Source organism: Lolium rigidum, chromosome 4, assembly GCF_022539505.1.
Source record: "Lolium rigidum isolate FL_2022 chromosome 4, APGP_CSIRO_Lrig_0.1, whole genome shotgun sequence".
Classification (NCBI taxonomy): Eukaryota; Viridiplantae; Streptophyta; class Magnoliopsida; order Poales; family Poaceae; genus Lolium; species Lolium rigidum.
The window spans coordinates 166,439,936-166,456,110 of NC_061511.1; the positions used below are offsets into that span (position 1 = coordinate 166,439,936).

The 16,175-nt window shown below is 51.1% G+C and overlaps 1 protein-coding gene across 1 annotated transcript; it reads left to right on the plus strand.

Annotated features, from left to right (window-relative positions):
- Nucleotides 1-11,773: 11,773 nt before the first annotated feature.
- On the plus strand, nucleotides 11,774-14,368 carry LOC124649957 (VAN3-binding protein-like). The gene is made up of 6 exons (XM_047189525.1): nucleotides 11,774-12,243; nucleotides 12,331-12,715; nucleotides 12,802-12,948; nucleotides 13,134-13,183; nucleotides 13,272-13,329; nucleotides 14,119-14,368. The coding sequence occupies exons 1-6, from the start codon at nucleotides 11,962-11,964 to the stop codon at nucleotides 14,352-14,354; spliced, it is 1,158 nt and encodes a 385-aa protein (XP_047045481.1). The 5' UTR covers nucleotides 11,774-11,961; the 3' UTR covers nucleotides 14,355-14,368.
- Nucleotides 14,369-16,175: the final 1,807 nt, after the last annotated feature.

Below are 16,175 nucleotides of genomic sequence, written 5' to 3' on the forward strand. Positions count from 1 at the left end.
ATGTGCTTAATTGGAGGAGAGAGAAGAAGAGAGAGAAGATTGGTGGGCTCTAATGCAATAGCCAGCTCTAACACATGCTTCTAGGCACTTTGTGAGACTAAATAGTGAGCAATTTATTGATAAAGTAGTGCATTCTTAGAGCCAACTATTATACATGCTAGCTATATATTAGCTATAAATGAGGTGACATATTACTTATAGCCATCAGCTGGCTATACTATTGATAAGGTTGTAATTATTTTAAAAGTGTATCTTCGCCGTGCTATCTAATGAGCGAGCAATCGAGCGGTGGGTGCACTTACCCCTTCCCCAATACTTTGCTTGTCTCCATCAACTAAAACAGATTCTAGGGTACTATCTACTCACGGGGGTAGTGCAATTTTAACTTATTTCCCACAAAATATTTTTTCTTAGTCAGTGAATGTTTCAGGTTGGGGGGCACCCCCGCCCCCTGTTTGTACTTATGTACGCCATGGTTACCATCTTTTTGACATGACACATCGTACTACTCTCTGCCTTGCTCACGACGTCATGTTTGCAGTTTGGGCTCAACCTATTGAAATTTTTTCTACCAGTTGTTACAAGTACCTTAACAGCTATCATTACATTTGCGACTGAGCGCTGCATGCCGTTCCAAACACATACAGTTTACGACATATATGTTTTTTTTTGCCTTTTCTTTTCTTATATTTTTTTACTTCGTTGGTTTCAGCGGTTGTGTGCATCTTACTTATGCGGATGGTAGGTTTAATTTTTTTTAATATGTATCTTTGCAGCGCTATCTAATGAGTAATATAGAATACTTTATATAAAAAGCAAGCGGTCTGCAGCTTCGTCGCTCAATCCTTCGTTTGTGCGGCACTCGCGGCCCTTTTCGTCAATGAACATTGCATAATGCAGTTCTTCCAGATGCGTTCCAAGATGCCTTAGTAGCTTCGTCGCTCAATCCTTCATTTGTGCGGCACTCGTGGCCCTTTTCGTCAATGAACATTGCATATAATGCAGTTCTTCCAGATGCGTTCCAAGATGCCTTAGTAGTTAGTACATGTATATCTGCATCCTATTCAGCCCACCCATGGGTGCCTGACTCCCTTCTCCGTCCCAACTACAATATCTCCAATTATTACAATCTACTTGTACTTAGCTACACCATGGGTACCATCGTTTTAACATGTTACATCGTACTACTCTCTGCCTTGCTCACGACGTCTTGTTTGTAGTTTGGGCTCAGCTCAAGTCATAGCCATTGAAATTTTTCCTACCAATTCTCACAAGTATCTTGACAACTTTCATAACATTTGCGACTGAGCGCCGCATGCCGTCCCCAACTTTATGGGGTTTACAATATCCATGGGTGCGAAAATTGGCCAAGGTATGTATCATACCGATCACATTTTTCAGAGTGGTATGAAATAGTTTAGACCGTTGGATGAACGGAAATGGAGGGCTCTTATTTATTTGAGGGTACCACAAAAGAACTCTTTTCTTATCTGTTATTCGTTGGTTTCAGCGGCTATGTGCATCTAACTTATGCGGATGGCAGGTTTAACTTTTTTTAAAAGTTTATCCTCGCGGTGCTATCTAATGAGCAATAAAGCATACTTTATAAAATAAATAAATGATCGAGCTGTGTGTGCACTTCATGCCTATACTGCAGCTTTGCCACTCAATCCTTCGTTTGCGCGTCACTCGTGGCCCTTTTGTTCAAGGTACATTGCACCATGTAGTTCATCCGAATGCACTCCCGTCTCCGTCCCAACTACAATATCTCCTTTATTACAATCCTGATTTATGTTGTGATTTTCCCGGTCCTCTACTTGATGCTAAAGTACATTAAAAGGCCTCCCCTTCTGGAGATGGAAACTTTTGCCCTCCAAATTCTTTCTTTTCTCCATCAGCTTTAAAAAGATTTTATGGTACTAATCTTCCTGACACATTACATGGCATTGCTCTCTGCCCTGCTGACAACATCATCAATCATAATCTTCACTGTTATTCTTAGTTCAAGTCATACCCATTGAAATTCTACGTCCCCGCTTGCATGTGGCCGCAGTCGCTACATTTGCGATTATTCAGGTAGCTGTTTTGCTGGGATTTGGTTTTCGGTAGTGCAGCGCTGGGTGGGGGAGGGGGCACCGCCCCCAGTTCAAGATATTCATGTTTATTTTTGTGTTTTCTTATCTTTTACTTTGTTGTTTCAGCAGCTCTCTGCATCTTAGTTATGCGGGCAGCGGGTGTAATTTTTTTGAAAGTGTACCCTCGCGGTGTTATCTAATGAGTGTGTGCACTTCATGCCTGCTTCGCCGCTGAATCCTTCGTTTGCGCGGCAATCACGACCCGTTTCTTCAAGGTACATTGTATCATGCAGTTCATCCAGATGCTTTCGAAGTTGCCCTAGTGCATGTACATCTGCATCCTCCTCGGCCCACCCATTGGTGCATGACTCCCCACTCTGTCCCAACTACATTATCTTCAATGATTACAATCCTGATTTATGTTGCGATTTCCCCCGGTATTCTACGTGATGCTGAAATACATTAAAATGCATCCCCTTCTTGACACGTTACATCTCTGCCCTGCACCATAAGCCTTGTAATCTTCACTACTCCCTCCGTCCACAAATAAGTGGACATCTAGCTCAAAACTTTGTCCACAAAAGAGTGTACTTCTATCTTCCCAATGCACTTTAATTGCTTCTCTCTCATTGCACGGAAATCAAACCCAATAATATTAAGCATATGTTCTTCTTGTTTTCTACATGCACTTAGCTTATTGGAGATGAAAGAATTAAAGAGGGAAGATGCATGTTCCCAATGTATTTTTTACTCTATTTCATAATTTGTCTTGAAAACCCCGCGTGTACACTTATTTGTGGACGGAGGGAGTAGGTTTGCTCAGATTAAGTCATACCCATTGAAATTCTCCGTCTCCGCTTGCATGTGGCGGCAGTCGGTACATTTGCGATTATTCAGGCAGCTATTTTGCTGGGATATGGTTCTGATTGGTGCAGCGCTGGGTGGGGGAGGAGGGAGGGGGGGCACCGCCCCCAACCCAAGATTTCCTTTCCTTTTTCTAAAATACTCTTATATTTGGCGATTTTTTTTACTAAAGTACCTTATATTTTGCCCTAAAAATGTCAGGGCCCAACTCCGGCACTGTTTCTATGTATCATGAACGGTCGGTGCGACATGTATGGTTTTCTCACCCAGCTCTAGCACTCTAACCATCAAACAGACAAATACCATGAGAACATGTCGTTGCCTATTCGACGGTACCTTGGAGGAGGGATCCTCACGAGGAGGAGAAGTAGGGGCCATCGGGTGGAGAGTCCTCGGGACGGTGGTACGCGGTTTACCCAGCTTCAGAACACCTGCATGATGACAGGCCTACTGCTGCTTGTCTGGCATTATCTGGGCGCTTTCGCGTTGTTACAATGAGTTGTGATTGTGCCTCTAGGGCTCCCACGATCCGGCTTATAAAGGCGTCAGGATCTAGGGTTTACATGGAGAGTACTAGTCAGAATACAAGATGCCTAACTACGGTATATACATTGCCGTGCATGTCAAGGATCCACCTTTCTTTATACGCCGTAATGGATCCGGATACTTCATGGGCCTTATCAGATCCGACTACCTGCATAGGTCGGTTGAGATCCGGCTCCTGCTCTTGGGCTGGACTTCATCCTTCTTCTATCAACAGCAACTGGGGAAAGAGGCCATTCAATCCCCCCGCTCCGGTCGCCTCCCCCGTGGGCGATCGGGGCGCCCCGGCCTCCCCACCCTCTCCCACCTTCCCCCTCCTTCCCCCGCCACCGCCGCTGGCGGGAGCCGCCGGGCAAAGCCCGGGCGGTGCTGGCGGCGGCAGTTTTCTCCTCTCCCGTGCGCTTGGGAGGCCTGACGGGGTGGGCTCGACCAGGCGGCGTTGGAGGGCGCCGGCTCCAGCCCAGGCCGGCGCGGATCCCGCCGTGGCTGGCGGCGAGGCGGGCGGTCGCGGTGGTGGTGCCCAGCGCCTCGTCGGCCGACGCTCCTGCGTCCTTGGTGACAGCGGCCGATCTGGGCCCACGGGCCTAGATCTGGGCCTATCGGGCCCGACCATTTTTGGGGTCGCTCTCTGTTGGTGTCTGTACGTAGAGGCCTCCTCGGCCACCATCCGTCTGTTCTCCCTCCGACCAATGTGGCCGCGCTTGTGCAGGTGTGCTCGCGCGCTGGGGATGGTGGACATCGTGGTGCCGCCTATCTAGGGTCTTGGACGTCTAGATCTGGGTCTGGCCGATACCTCTGCCAGCTAGCACGTGTTTCCTGCGGTTGAGCTGAGTTGGGGCTAGCTCATAGTGTGACTTAGGTTGGAGGCGCGACGGTGATCTCTGCCTTGTTCGCTCTACGTCCTCGCGACGGCGTCCGGAATTTCTTTCTAGGTTTGGACCTCGGCGAAAGCAGCACATGGTTCTGACCTGTGCTGGCGATGGTGTCACCCGCGGGTGTCATGACCTTGTTGAAGGCGTCCCGATGATGGCCCTCGATCCTGTTCGAAATGATGGACTCCATCCCTCCGCCTCAATCTGCGCCTCTTGGAGGCCTCGCTTCGTGTAAGCTTCTCTAGTAGTGTCTTGTGGAGCACTGTGTGACCTCCCGCTGGTGTCGCAACCCTCCCGCAACGTCGACCTGGCTGCATTTACACGGTTTGCTGTGGTAGCTGATTTCCTTCCTAGCGCCTTGGGGGGCTTTGCTAGGTCGGCGTCTGGTCGTAGCTCTTGCCGTTGTGCCTATCCCAATGCCAGGGGATGATGCTGTGTGTTTTGGTCTGGACCTAGCCCGAGCTCCATGGGTGGTGGTTCTCGGGTCTGGGTGAAAACTCTGCAGGTCCTTCTCTGCCGACGACAATGACGCATTCTTGCGCCATTCACCTTCTTGGAGGCGTCGCCGCAAGACCCTCCCTCCTTTGGTTCCTCAAGCTCTGCTAGGTGGCTGGCCCGTCGTTGAGTTCCCCCTTGAGTTTCAGTCTTGGTGTGGTGGAGGTTTGTTGGCGCGGACTCGGCTGTAATCGCTCCGGTGCAACAGAAGACAAGGCTCCCTCATGGATCAATTGGCGCTTCGGCTTGCTTTTCTGTGTTGTCTTTTGTTGTGGTTTGGGTTGTGCGCTTGGCGCGTGTGTGTTGTACCGGTTGATGACTTTGTTAATTTAAAACCGGGCTCACTTCGAGCCTTCCGTCTAAAAAAAATCAACAACAACTGGACCGTTCGATGTCATCCGTGGGCCACTCGAATTTGCTGAATCTAGACCATGTCCTTAATATACTATACCCACAACAGAACCTGTCGATGAAAGGACATGGACGGATGCGTTCAACTCATGCGTGCGTGACGCAGATGCTATGTAATAGTACACACATACACAGATGCACGAGCGATGCGGAATCGGAGCACGACGTCCCGCAAAAAAAAAAAAAAAAAATCGGAGCACGACGTTTTCGCTGCGACATGCATGATCGCTCCATCGCTTCCTCCGGACGCAAGCCGGAAAATACCTGCTAGGAAGGAGCAAGAGACGCGATTCTCATCACGTCTACGCGAACGCGTTACAGTCGCGGTGGTGGGAAAAGTTGCATGATGAGAGTTCCCGCAGACGCGGACACACTATTATGCTGTGAGAAGCCTACCGGCGCCAATCAGCAGCCTACGTAATGGCGTGCTAAGTGGTTTCACCCTGACGAAGAAAACAGCGTTTAGAAGCAAGTTTGGCGACCATTGCTCTCGTCAGAGATTGTTGTTAACTGAGCTAACACCATGATTCCGGTGACAGCCAGCAAAGCATGCATGGGCAAGTGCTGCCGCACTACTCCGGCGCGGCATCATTCGGGGCACGCGATCAATCGATGGATTGGCCGGAAAACGCAGGCGCGAGAGGGGAGATTCCAGCCGAGAGTTGGCCAGGGTCCAGGGATCATTGCCCGCTCCACTCGTTGCCTCACGCACGCGCGCGTACGCGCTTGGCCGACACGCGCCAGAGTCGGCTGCGCCTGCGCGCCTGGGCACGGGGCAAACATTCCGCATCTTGCAGCAGGGACGACGGCTACCCTGACGACACGACACCTGGCAGAACGGCTATCTTTTCTTCCGAAATATAAGTCTTTTTAAATAGCTATAAGTTAGCTTTCTAAAAAAAACTTATATTTTAGAATGAAGATAGTAATATTTTTGCACTTTTTCTTAATTTTTTCCCTTTCGAGGGTATATTCTGAAATGTGTATCAATCATATAGAAAGGATGCCGAAAAGTATCGACAACACTAAGATGCCATTTTGGCTGCCAATAAGAGGTGAAAGCTTCTCAAGTTCAACTGCTACTACTCTCTACGTTGGGAGCAAAGCCGTCGAGAAACTGAAAGCCGAGCCACGAATGAGCTTGGCCAGGCGTCAGATAGCATGCTCCTCCTTGATCTTCGCCATGATCGCCACTTGCGAAGGAGCCACCCCATTGAAGACCACATTATTCCAGTGCCTCTAGGTGCACAAGAAGAACAACCTGATAGCAATCCACATGTTCCGCCGATCTGCCATGGTGCAAGAGCGTGAGGCCCACCACTTGATCAGGTTAGTGTCTCCATCACGCATCCAGTCCGGCTTGTCCCAATGTCGTATCGCCCATGCCCACACCTCTCGGGCAACCACACACCCAAGGAGGAGATGTTGTGGGGTCTTCGGCTCTTGATCACATAGAGGGCAAGCAGGCAGGTGAGGAAGACCACGATGCTGAAGTCTATCCGCCTCCCAACATCGGTTCCTCGAGACAAGCGATATGAAGAACTTGTAGTTGTAAGGGGCTCTTGATCTCCAAATCTGCTCGTACACCAGCATCCTAGTTTTGCCGGAGAAGAAGGCATCATATGCTAATTTTGACAAATAACAACCGTCACTCATCCATCTTCACATTAACATTTCATCCCCATTAGCGTCTATTTGGATGTTGGCTAGCCTCTTGCCACAGGGAGAAGAACTTTGAAATGGCCTCAACACTCAAATCTGGCCCACAATCACAAAGCTACAGTCCGGAGAAGCCTTCCTTTACAGAGCAAGCATTAGCTCGTCGCTTGGAGACAGACCTTTTCCTAATGGATAATTTACACCTTCAACTTTGATGGTGGGGGATACTGGAGCACACCTATAGTGCAAACAAAAGGTATCATTGAGGTGAAGCTCCCATTTCCTTCCGCTACCGACCGGGGAAAACCCCAGATCCATGGATCGGATGATGGCGGCGCTCCTACACCGTTATCCCCTTGGGGACATCAATATTTCAGGTGTGCATCTCCGCGAGGGACCAATGGGTGGGTTCTTGGTGGAGCGGTGTTTGTTCTAGCGCTTCAACGATGACGAGTCTTGGCAGCGTGGTGTAGTGGGGCCTCGACAGCAAACACGTGATGTTGGACATGCGCAGGCGGTGGTGCTGTCCTGATGTATTTTCTTGTTTTTGATGTATTTTCTTGTAAGGCTTATGAATAACAACAACAACAACAACAACCAAACCTTTAAGTCCCAAACAAGTTGGGGTAGGCTAGAGTTGAAACCCATAAGATCTCGAAGCCAAGTCATAGTTCCGGAACGTGAATAGCTAACTTCCACACACCCCTGTCCATGGCTAAATCTTTGTCGATATTCCAAACCTTCAGGTCTCTCTTAACGGACTCCTCCCATGTCAAGTTTGGTCTACCACGACCCATCTTAACATTCTCAGCACGCTTTATCTGTCCGCTATGCACTGGCGCTTCCGGAGGCCTCCGTTGGATATGTCCAAACCATCTGAGACGATGTTGGACCAGCTTCTTTTCAATCGGTGCTACCCCAACTCTCTCCCGTATATCGTCGTTCCGTACCCGATCCTTTCTTGTGTGGCCAAATATCCATCTCAACATGCGCATCTCTGCTACACTTAACTGTTGGATATGTCGTCTCTTCGTTGGCCAATACTCCGCGCCATACAACATCGTAGGTCGGATAGCTATCCTATAAAACCTGCCTTTTAGCTTTTGTGGCACTCTCTTGTCAATGAGTACGCCAGAAGCTTGGCGCCACTTCATCCAACCAGCCTTGATTCGGTGGCCCACATCTTCAATGATATCGCCATCCTTCTGCAACATGGACCCAAAATATCGAAAAGTGTCTCTCTCCGGTACCACCTGCCCATCAAGGCTAACCTCTCCCTCCTCATGCCTAGTAGAACTGAAACTGCACCTCATGTATTTAGTTTTAGTTCGACTAAGCCTAAAACCTTTCGATTCTAGAGCTCGCCTCCACAACTCTAAGTTTCTATTAACCCCCGTTCGGCTATCATCGACTAGCACCACATCATCCGCAAAGAGCATACACCATGGGATATCTCCTTGTATATCCCTTGTGACCTCATCCATCACCAAATCAAAAAGATAAGGGCTCAAAGCTAACCCTTGGTGGAGCCCTATTCTAATTGGAAAGTCATCAGTGTCGCCATCACTTGTTCGAACACTTGTCACAACATTATCATACATATCCTTGATGAGGGTAATGTACTTTATTGTGACTTTGTGTTTCTCCAAGGCCCACCACATGACATTCCGAGGTATCTTATCATAGGCCTTCTCCAAATCAATGAACACCATATGAAGGTCCTTCTTTTGCTCCCCGTATCTCTCCATCGCTTGTCGTTCCAAGAAGATGGCTTCCATGGTAGACCTCCCAGGCATGAAACCAAATTGGTTTTTGGTCACGCTTGTCAACCTTCTTAAGCGGTGCTCAATGACTCTCTCCCATAGCTTCATAGTATGGCTCATCAGCTTGATTCCACGATAATTAGTACAACTTTGAATATCCCTGTGGCAAGAGGCTTCTGAATAAATCAATAAAAAAAAGTTGTGTACATGCAGTAGCTGGGATTTAGAGCATCTCCAGTCGCGTCCCCCAATGCGTCCCCCAAAGGGATTTGGGGCGCACCGGACAAAAAATGCGTTCCAGCCGCGCCCCCCCAAAGCCCATTTTTGTCCGGCGCGGCCCGATACGGTGTCCGGCGCCCCGAGCCCGTCCCCGTACCACAGGAGACGCACCGGGGACGCCGGACACAACGAAAAGCGAGGCGAACCGACGCGGGGCCGACTAGTCAGCGGCTCAGTGAAAAATCGTCTCCCATTCCCGCCAAATCCCGCCCCTCCCGCCATATCGCGCCTATCCCGCCGCGCATTTCTGGCCTCCCAACACATATCCCGCCGCCGATTCATTTCTCCTATCCCGCCGATTTGTTTCTCCCTCCCGCCGTCCACCCGCCGCCGCTACCCTCTCCCGCCGCCCACCCGCCGCCGCTACCTTCTCCCCATTCCATATCACCGCCGATAGCCCCCAAAAAGATGGCCAAGAAAGCGGCCAAGAAGCCGCCGGGCAATGCGACGAAAGGGGTGAAAGCGCCGTTCGTGAAGCCGCGAAAGGCGCCGGTCCCGAAGAAGAAGCCGGAAGGATGGACCGATGATCAGTGGCATCAAGACTGTCTGCGCTGGAAGATGTCGACGGCGGAGCGGAAAGGACGGAGGGCGGCGGAGCAGGAGAAGAAGGCTCTGGCGGCGCGCCAGCACCAGCACATAATGGCCGGGTGTATCGCCGCCACCAACGCGAGCCCAGATAGTACGAACGTGCCGGTGTACGTTCCGGGAGTCTTCTCTCCGTCGTCATCCGCCTTCTACAACGACGGCCCCTCCGGCACTCCCGGGTGCGTGACGCCTAACTTGTCGCCCCACTACCAGGATGCGCTGCCGCATGGCGGCTTCAACCCCAACAACCTCTACTCCCCGGCGTACGAGCAGCGCGAGCCAGGACCCGGTGCGGACGGCGGCCCTTTCACTGGCCGAAGGGGGACGCTCGAATTCAACGGCGCCGGTGCTGAGGGTGCTGAGGAAGAGGGCGGGGGTGAGGACGAGGAGGACGATGAAGAGGAGGAGGTGGAGGACGACGGCGACGAGGACGAAGAGGGCGGCGATGAAGAGGACGAGGAGGGTGCCGGTGACGATGATCTCGTGGAGGTAGACGCGGACGGCGTGAAGAAGAAAAAGAAGAAGAAGGCGTCGGGCACACGAGGCCCCAAGTGGACGGTTTTGGAGGATCTTTGTCTGTGCGAGTCGTGGGCGACGGTGAGCCATGACTCCATCATTGGCGCCAACCAAAAACACGGGAAGTATTGGGCGAGGATCAAGGCCGAGTTCGATGAGCGCAAGCTCATCAACGACGAAGTACAAGAAAGTGACAATGAAGAGGAGCCAAAAGGCAATGTCGACGCGATGGGCCATCATCCAGGCGTCGGTGAACTCCTTCCATGGATACCATCAGGAATTACTGACCAGAGCCGAGAGCGGCGCCGACCTCTCCCAAATGGTACGCCTCTTTCTTCCATAATCTGTAGCGCCTACATTGTGTTCGATGAAATGATTCCGCTTCCTTTGGCTAGTTTGATAGGGCCATGGAGGTTTACGCGAGGAACTCGGATGGGCATAGGCCGTTCGCGCTGATGCATTGTTATAGCAAGATCAAAGGAAATGAGAAATGGCGGTTGACGCGCCTGTCGATGTCCAAGGGGAAGGACGCCATTGATCTGGACGCGGCGTCGGCAACGTCGGCAGGGCGTCCTACTGGCAACAAGGCTGCCAAGGCCGCCTTGGCCGACGCCGCGTCGGGTGAGAAGACGCAGGCGTCGATCACGAAATGCCTCGCGGACGTCTCCTCGACCTTTCTCTCCGCGCCAAAAAGAACGACGGAAGGTGGGCGGAGCTGCTCAAGGGGCAAGAGGAGAAGTTGGAGCTCAAGAAACGCAGGGACGACATGTCCCTGCTGAGAGCGTCGACAGAGGGAATGTCTCCCCGGACGTGGGCGGCGCACAGCTTCTTCAAAGGCCAGATCCTCGACGACATCGAAGCCAAAATGGCGGCGGACGACGCGGCGGCCCAGGAAGCGGCAGCGGCAGCGGCAGCAACTGCGGCGCAAGAGCCGGCTGCAGCGTCTTTGACTGCTACACCATCGTCGGCCTACGCGACGGCGGCGGAGGAGATGGAGTATGCACAACACCAGGCAGATCGCGACGAGGTCGTCGTGATCGACGGGCCTGCGTCGACTCAGGATACGTCGTCGTCGATCAACCCCTTCTTCTAATTTAGCATGCACTATGGTGCCGTAATATGATCGCGCGCCTAGTACTTTGATCGCCGCTACTCTGATCGCGACGATTCGGCGGGAACGATCTCTTTTGAATGCAAAATTTGAATTTTTGATTGGGGGCGGCGTTTGGGGGACGCGACTGGGGAGCGACGTCCCACAAAGGCGGCACGAACAAAACACGTCCCCCAAACGGTCAATCCGGCGCGGTTTGGGGGACGCTTTGGGGGGACGCGGCTGGAGATGCTCTCAGTCTCCATTTTATAAAAAGAAAAAAGTGCGAATAGAAGGGTCTACATCTGTACCGCGCGATCCCACCAACACCTGGCCCGACCTGAGAAAACAAACGGATTTCCCCTGCCTTCCTGGTCGAGTGCTTGACTGATCCACTGAGTTTGAATTGGACGCCTGCAATGGCCGCTCGTGAAGTCGTGATCCGAACAAAAGAGACGGCTCGCCCTCGCCCTCACATGCCCTACACTCAGCACATGAAAACAGGAAGAACCAAACCCCACACCTGGGAAAAGAAACAGACATGAGCATGAGTAGAATTCAAACAAGAATGGATGGATACAAACGATCGGCCAAAGACCAAGCAGACCGTAGCCCAGCTTACCGGGCGATGGGTCTCCTGTCGTAAAGCTCTCCTGGAGCTGCTACCTTGACCAGTCTCCAAGCTCTAGTATTATCTATCTCCTGCTGCCTGCTATAAGTAGGCGACCATCGCTTCCTGCTGCCTGCAACCGGTGAGAGCGAAGGACCGAGTACAGTTAATAGTGTGAGCTGTGAAGTGCTTGTGCGGTATGGCCATGGAGAAAGGCTGGAAGGCTGGCAGCGTGTTTCGCATTGAGATGGTCGAGGAGGAGGAGGAGACGGCGATACCACCGCCGCAGACCCCGCTGGAGCCCATGGAGTACCTTTCCAGGTCCTGGAGCGTGTCCGCGTCCGAGATTTCCAAGATCCTCGTCGGCGGAGCTGGAGCCAAGAGGAGCTTCAGCCGGATGCCGCTGCCGGAGATGGCCATACCGGAGACCGCCACCGTGCTCGCGACGGCGACGGCCATTGTTCCGAGCCATCGGCACCATGTAAGCAAGCAGCCCACCACTCGCTCCATCTTCTGAACATTTTTTCCCTTTTGATTCTTACTATTCTTCTGAATCTTTCTGCTGCAGACACATGCGAGGAGGAGCTCCATCAGCAGCATCGGCCACCACCAGTCTATCGGCAGATGGTTCCAGCACAGGGACACGAGCCGGTCCAGGCAGAGCAGCAAGGAGAAGCTGCGCGCAGAGAGGGCGCACGTGCACGCCATGGTATCGGTGGTCCGGGTCGCTGCCGCGGTGGCCGCCGTCGCGGCAGCGTCCACGAGCTCCGACGCGCAGACCTCCAAGATGGCGACGGCCATGGCGCCGGCGACGGAGCTGCTGGCTTCGCACTGCGTCGAGGCGGCTCGACTCGCCGGCGCGAGTCACGAGCAGGTGGCCTCCGCCGTCCAGTCCGCGGTCGGCGTCAGGAGCGCCGGCGACCTGACGACGCTCACGGCGGCTGCTGCAACCGGTAAGTGGTCGATGCGCCATCACGTTGTGCACACTCCGTAGATGCTTCATGCAAAGCTGAGATTGTGTGTGATTCGGCTGTGTCAGCTCTGCGAGGAGCGGCGACGATGAAGCAGAGGGTGCAGCGGGAGGCGGCGAGAAGCAACGCGAGCGTTCTTCCTTACGAGAAGGGCCATTCGTGGAGCCCTGATGTCTGGTGCAAGGAGGGGGAGCTGCTCAAACGAACGAGAAAAGGTACACAACTACAGACTGCAAACTCCAGAGCTGCGTAATATTCAGAACATTCAGTTTTGAATCAAAACCCTTTTCCCCTTTTAACTTGGGAATGGGTGAATCAAACTCTTAACCATGTTCCATGTAAAATTAAAGCCTGGTCAATTTAATTAAGGTGCAGAAACTTCTTTTTTGTCCTGATGCAGGGGATTTACACAGGACAAAAGTGTCTATCTACATCAGCAAGAGGTCCCAGGTAGGAAAATTGTCACTGAACAATATCAAATGATTACCCATTTGGCCTGCTAGAACAATAACTGACAGCATAATGAAATAATTTACAGGTGATGTTGAAGCTGAAAAGCAAGCACATTGGCGGTGCGCTGTCAAAGAACAACAAGAGTAAGTTCCACCAGCTAAGAGCAATTCCAATAGTATAGCCAACTGCTAGCTATAACAAGATGTCATATCATTTGTAGTCATCATATAGCTAACATGTATAATAGTTGGCTATAAGAATGAATCACTTTACCAACATATGGTACACTTTTCGCTCTCTGCAAAGTGCTTCAGAAGCGTCGTGCAAGAGCTGGCTATTGTATAGTAGCCCACCTCCCTTTTCTCTCCTCTTCTCTCTCCTCCAACTCATCTAAAATATATTATTTAATACTCCCTCCGTTTCTTTCTATAGTGCCTATAGATTTTTGGCATTTGTTTCACAATATAAGACTGTAGCTTGGTTTTTTTCAATTACCCCCTCCACCGGTCAACTTCCGCACGACATGCATGAAAAAAATCCATACAAAATAGGAAACAATTAATTGAGATTCCTAATACATGGCCCCAAGGATTTCTTAGATTTAGGAAGCAATATTTTTCTTTCCTTAATTAAATCTGACTGCACATATATGGAGAGCCAACCAGACAGATTTGTGGGATTTGTTTTGGTAAGTTAGGAAGTTATCGATTTCCCTAATTTTAGTCTGATCATGTGTAAAAAATACTCTTGCGCTAATTTTCGTGCCAAAAAACTATAAGCACTATAGAATGAAACGGAGGGAGTATCTTATAGTCAGCTGACTGGACTCTATTGTACTTGCTCTAATAGACATTTATATATCTGTCTCCGACTGAGTAGTTAATTTGTGAGATTTCACTGCTGAGCCTTTCACCTGTAATAATCGGCTGCAGGCGTGGTTTACGGCGTATACAGCGAGCTCCCGACGTGGGTGATCGAGCCAGGAAAGGCTTACATGGATGAGAAATGCTGCTTTGGCCTGAGCACTGCACAAGGTATCGTGGAATTTGAGTGCCAGGACAGCACGAGTAAACAGACCTGGGTTGACGATGTCCAGAACCTGCTTCGACAAGTTGCTGCCGATGATCACGCAGGAGATAAACTGGAATCAGTAGTAGAAGCCCCTTGATGCAGCTCACGTGTGTGCACCGTTTTCTCGGTGATAGGTGGTATGTTGTGATAGTGTGATGTAAAGAGCGGTACATATAGATGATACTCTGTGTGAGGCTGTTTAGCTCTATATTGTAATGGATACATAACGATGAGTTAAAGAGTTAATAGATGACGTTTGAGTTTAGTATGTTCCGTTAGTCGATTTTTGTTCATGGTGTTAGCGATCAAATGATCAAGAGAGGAAGAAAACTCTGATTTGCAGGGAATCTCGTTTTTTAGACACATGACATGTCCGGCTTTAAATTAATAAAGCTCCTTGGCCAACAGTAGTAATATAACTGGCTGAACCAGCATAGTTATAGTTTTACAAACCTATCCGTAGGCACTAAACGAACAAAATAACAAATAAAACGCGCACATATACGCTTGGCAAGGCTACTAGCTATATATCTGGTGGCGCGGAGGTACTAGTGTAGATCCCTTTAAGCAGCCCGGTAACCTTGTCCAGAAGCGTCTGTTAGCTTAAACCCTATCTTCCCTTGTATCAGTAGTTCAGTACTAGCTAAGTTTTTTTTTTTCCTTCTGTCAGTTTCGTCAGATTTTGTAGCTACCCCCCGATGGTGCTGGCAGGCGGCTGCAGCACCGTCGGCTGTGGCGGCGCCATCGTGTAGGTCGGTGTGTCAATCCACGTCGGCAGCGGGGACGACGATGATGGGAACCTGATCTGGGTGATCAGGAGTCCCTGGGGCGCGATGGTGGCCGGTGGTGGTGGCGCGAAGGGCGCAGCCGACGGGGGCGGTGGCGCGTAGGGAGCCTGGAGGAAGGTCCGGAGGTTCGAGAACGCGAGGGTGAGGTCGCGGATCACCGACGACATCTCCGCCGGAGAGAGGACGGGGGCCGCGTCGGCCGCTAGGGCCGCTGTGCCCGAGGCGGACGGACCCGAGGTGGCCGGCGGCGTCGGCTGGAACAGTGGCGGCGGCTGCTGCGAGGTGGCGGTGGCCGCACCAGTGGAGGCGGCGGCGGTGGTGGGGAGGCCTGAAGAACTCATCGAACCAGAGCAATTTGATAACAAATTGGTAGAGACTACGGTTCTACCAGGCCTCGGGCGTAGATTATAGGGATGGAAGTGAGGGCGGTGAGGCTGGAGGCGCAGACGCCAGCGGCTGGGCGCTGTCGCTGCGAGAGGGAGGAGGCGGCGGCTAGGGCAGGGTGCGGCTAGGGTTTGGGGCTCCCGTCTCCTGAGGGAGACGGCAACAGTATATGTTTATTGTTTGCTTATAATCGAAGGGGTACATGTGTTTATATAGGAGAACAGCTCCTCTAAACCCTAGATAACTTGGGTTAAGCCCCTAATTCAGCCCAATACTGGGCCTCTTCCGTGCATATTGGGGCCCGACCATAACAACAACCCTACCAAGGTTCCACACGTTTACCAACCGTGGCAACAAGGGGTTCCATATCAGCAATTATCACTTCTTACCGCTCATGGGGAAGCCTAAGTATTTAAAGGAGATGAGTCCTTCTTGGCAATTGAATAAATTCACTACTCTGGGTTGTTCATCAGCCTCCACCCCATGAAAATAACTTCACTCTTATCATAATTAATCTTGAGTACCTACATGAGCTCAATGAAAATCAACAAGAACTAGAGGTTTGCAATTGCCAGGTCATACTTCTACATGAGGATCATCATGTCGTCAGCGTATTCAAAGAGAGTAATGCCTCCAGGAATAAGGTGTGGGATCACTCCTGTGATATCCTGTCTGATTGGCTTTAGCCAAAACGCTGACAAGGCATCAACTTTTATATAAAACAAGAGAGGGGAGATGGGGTCGCC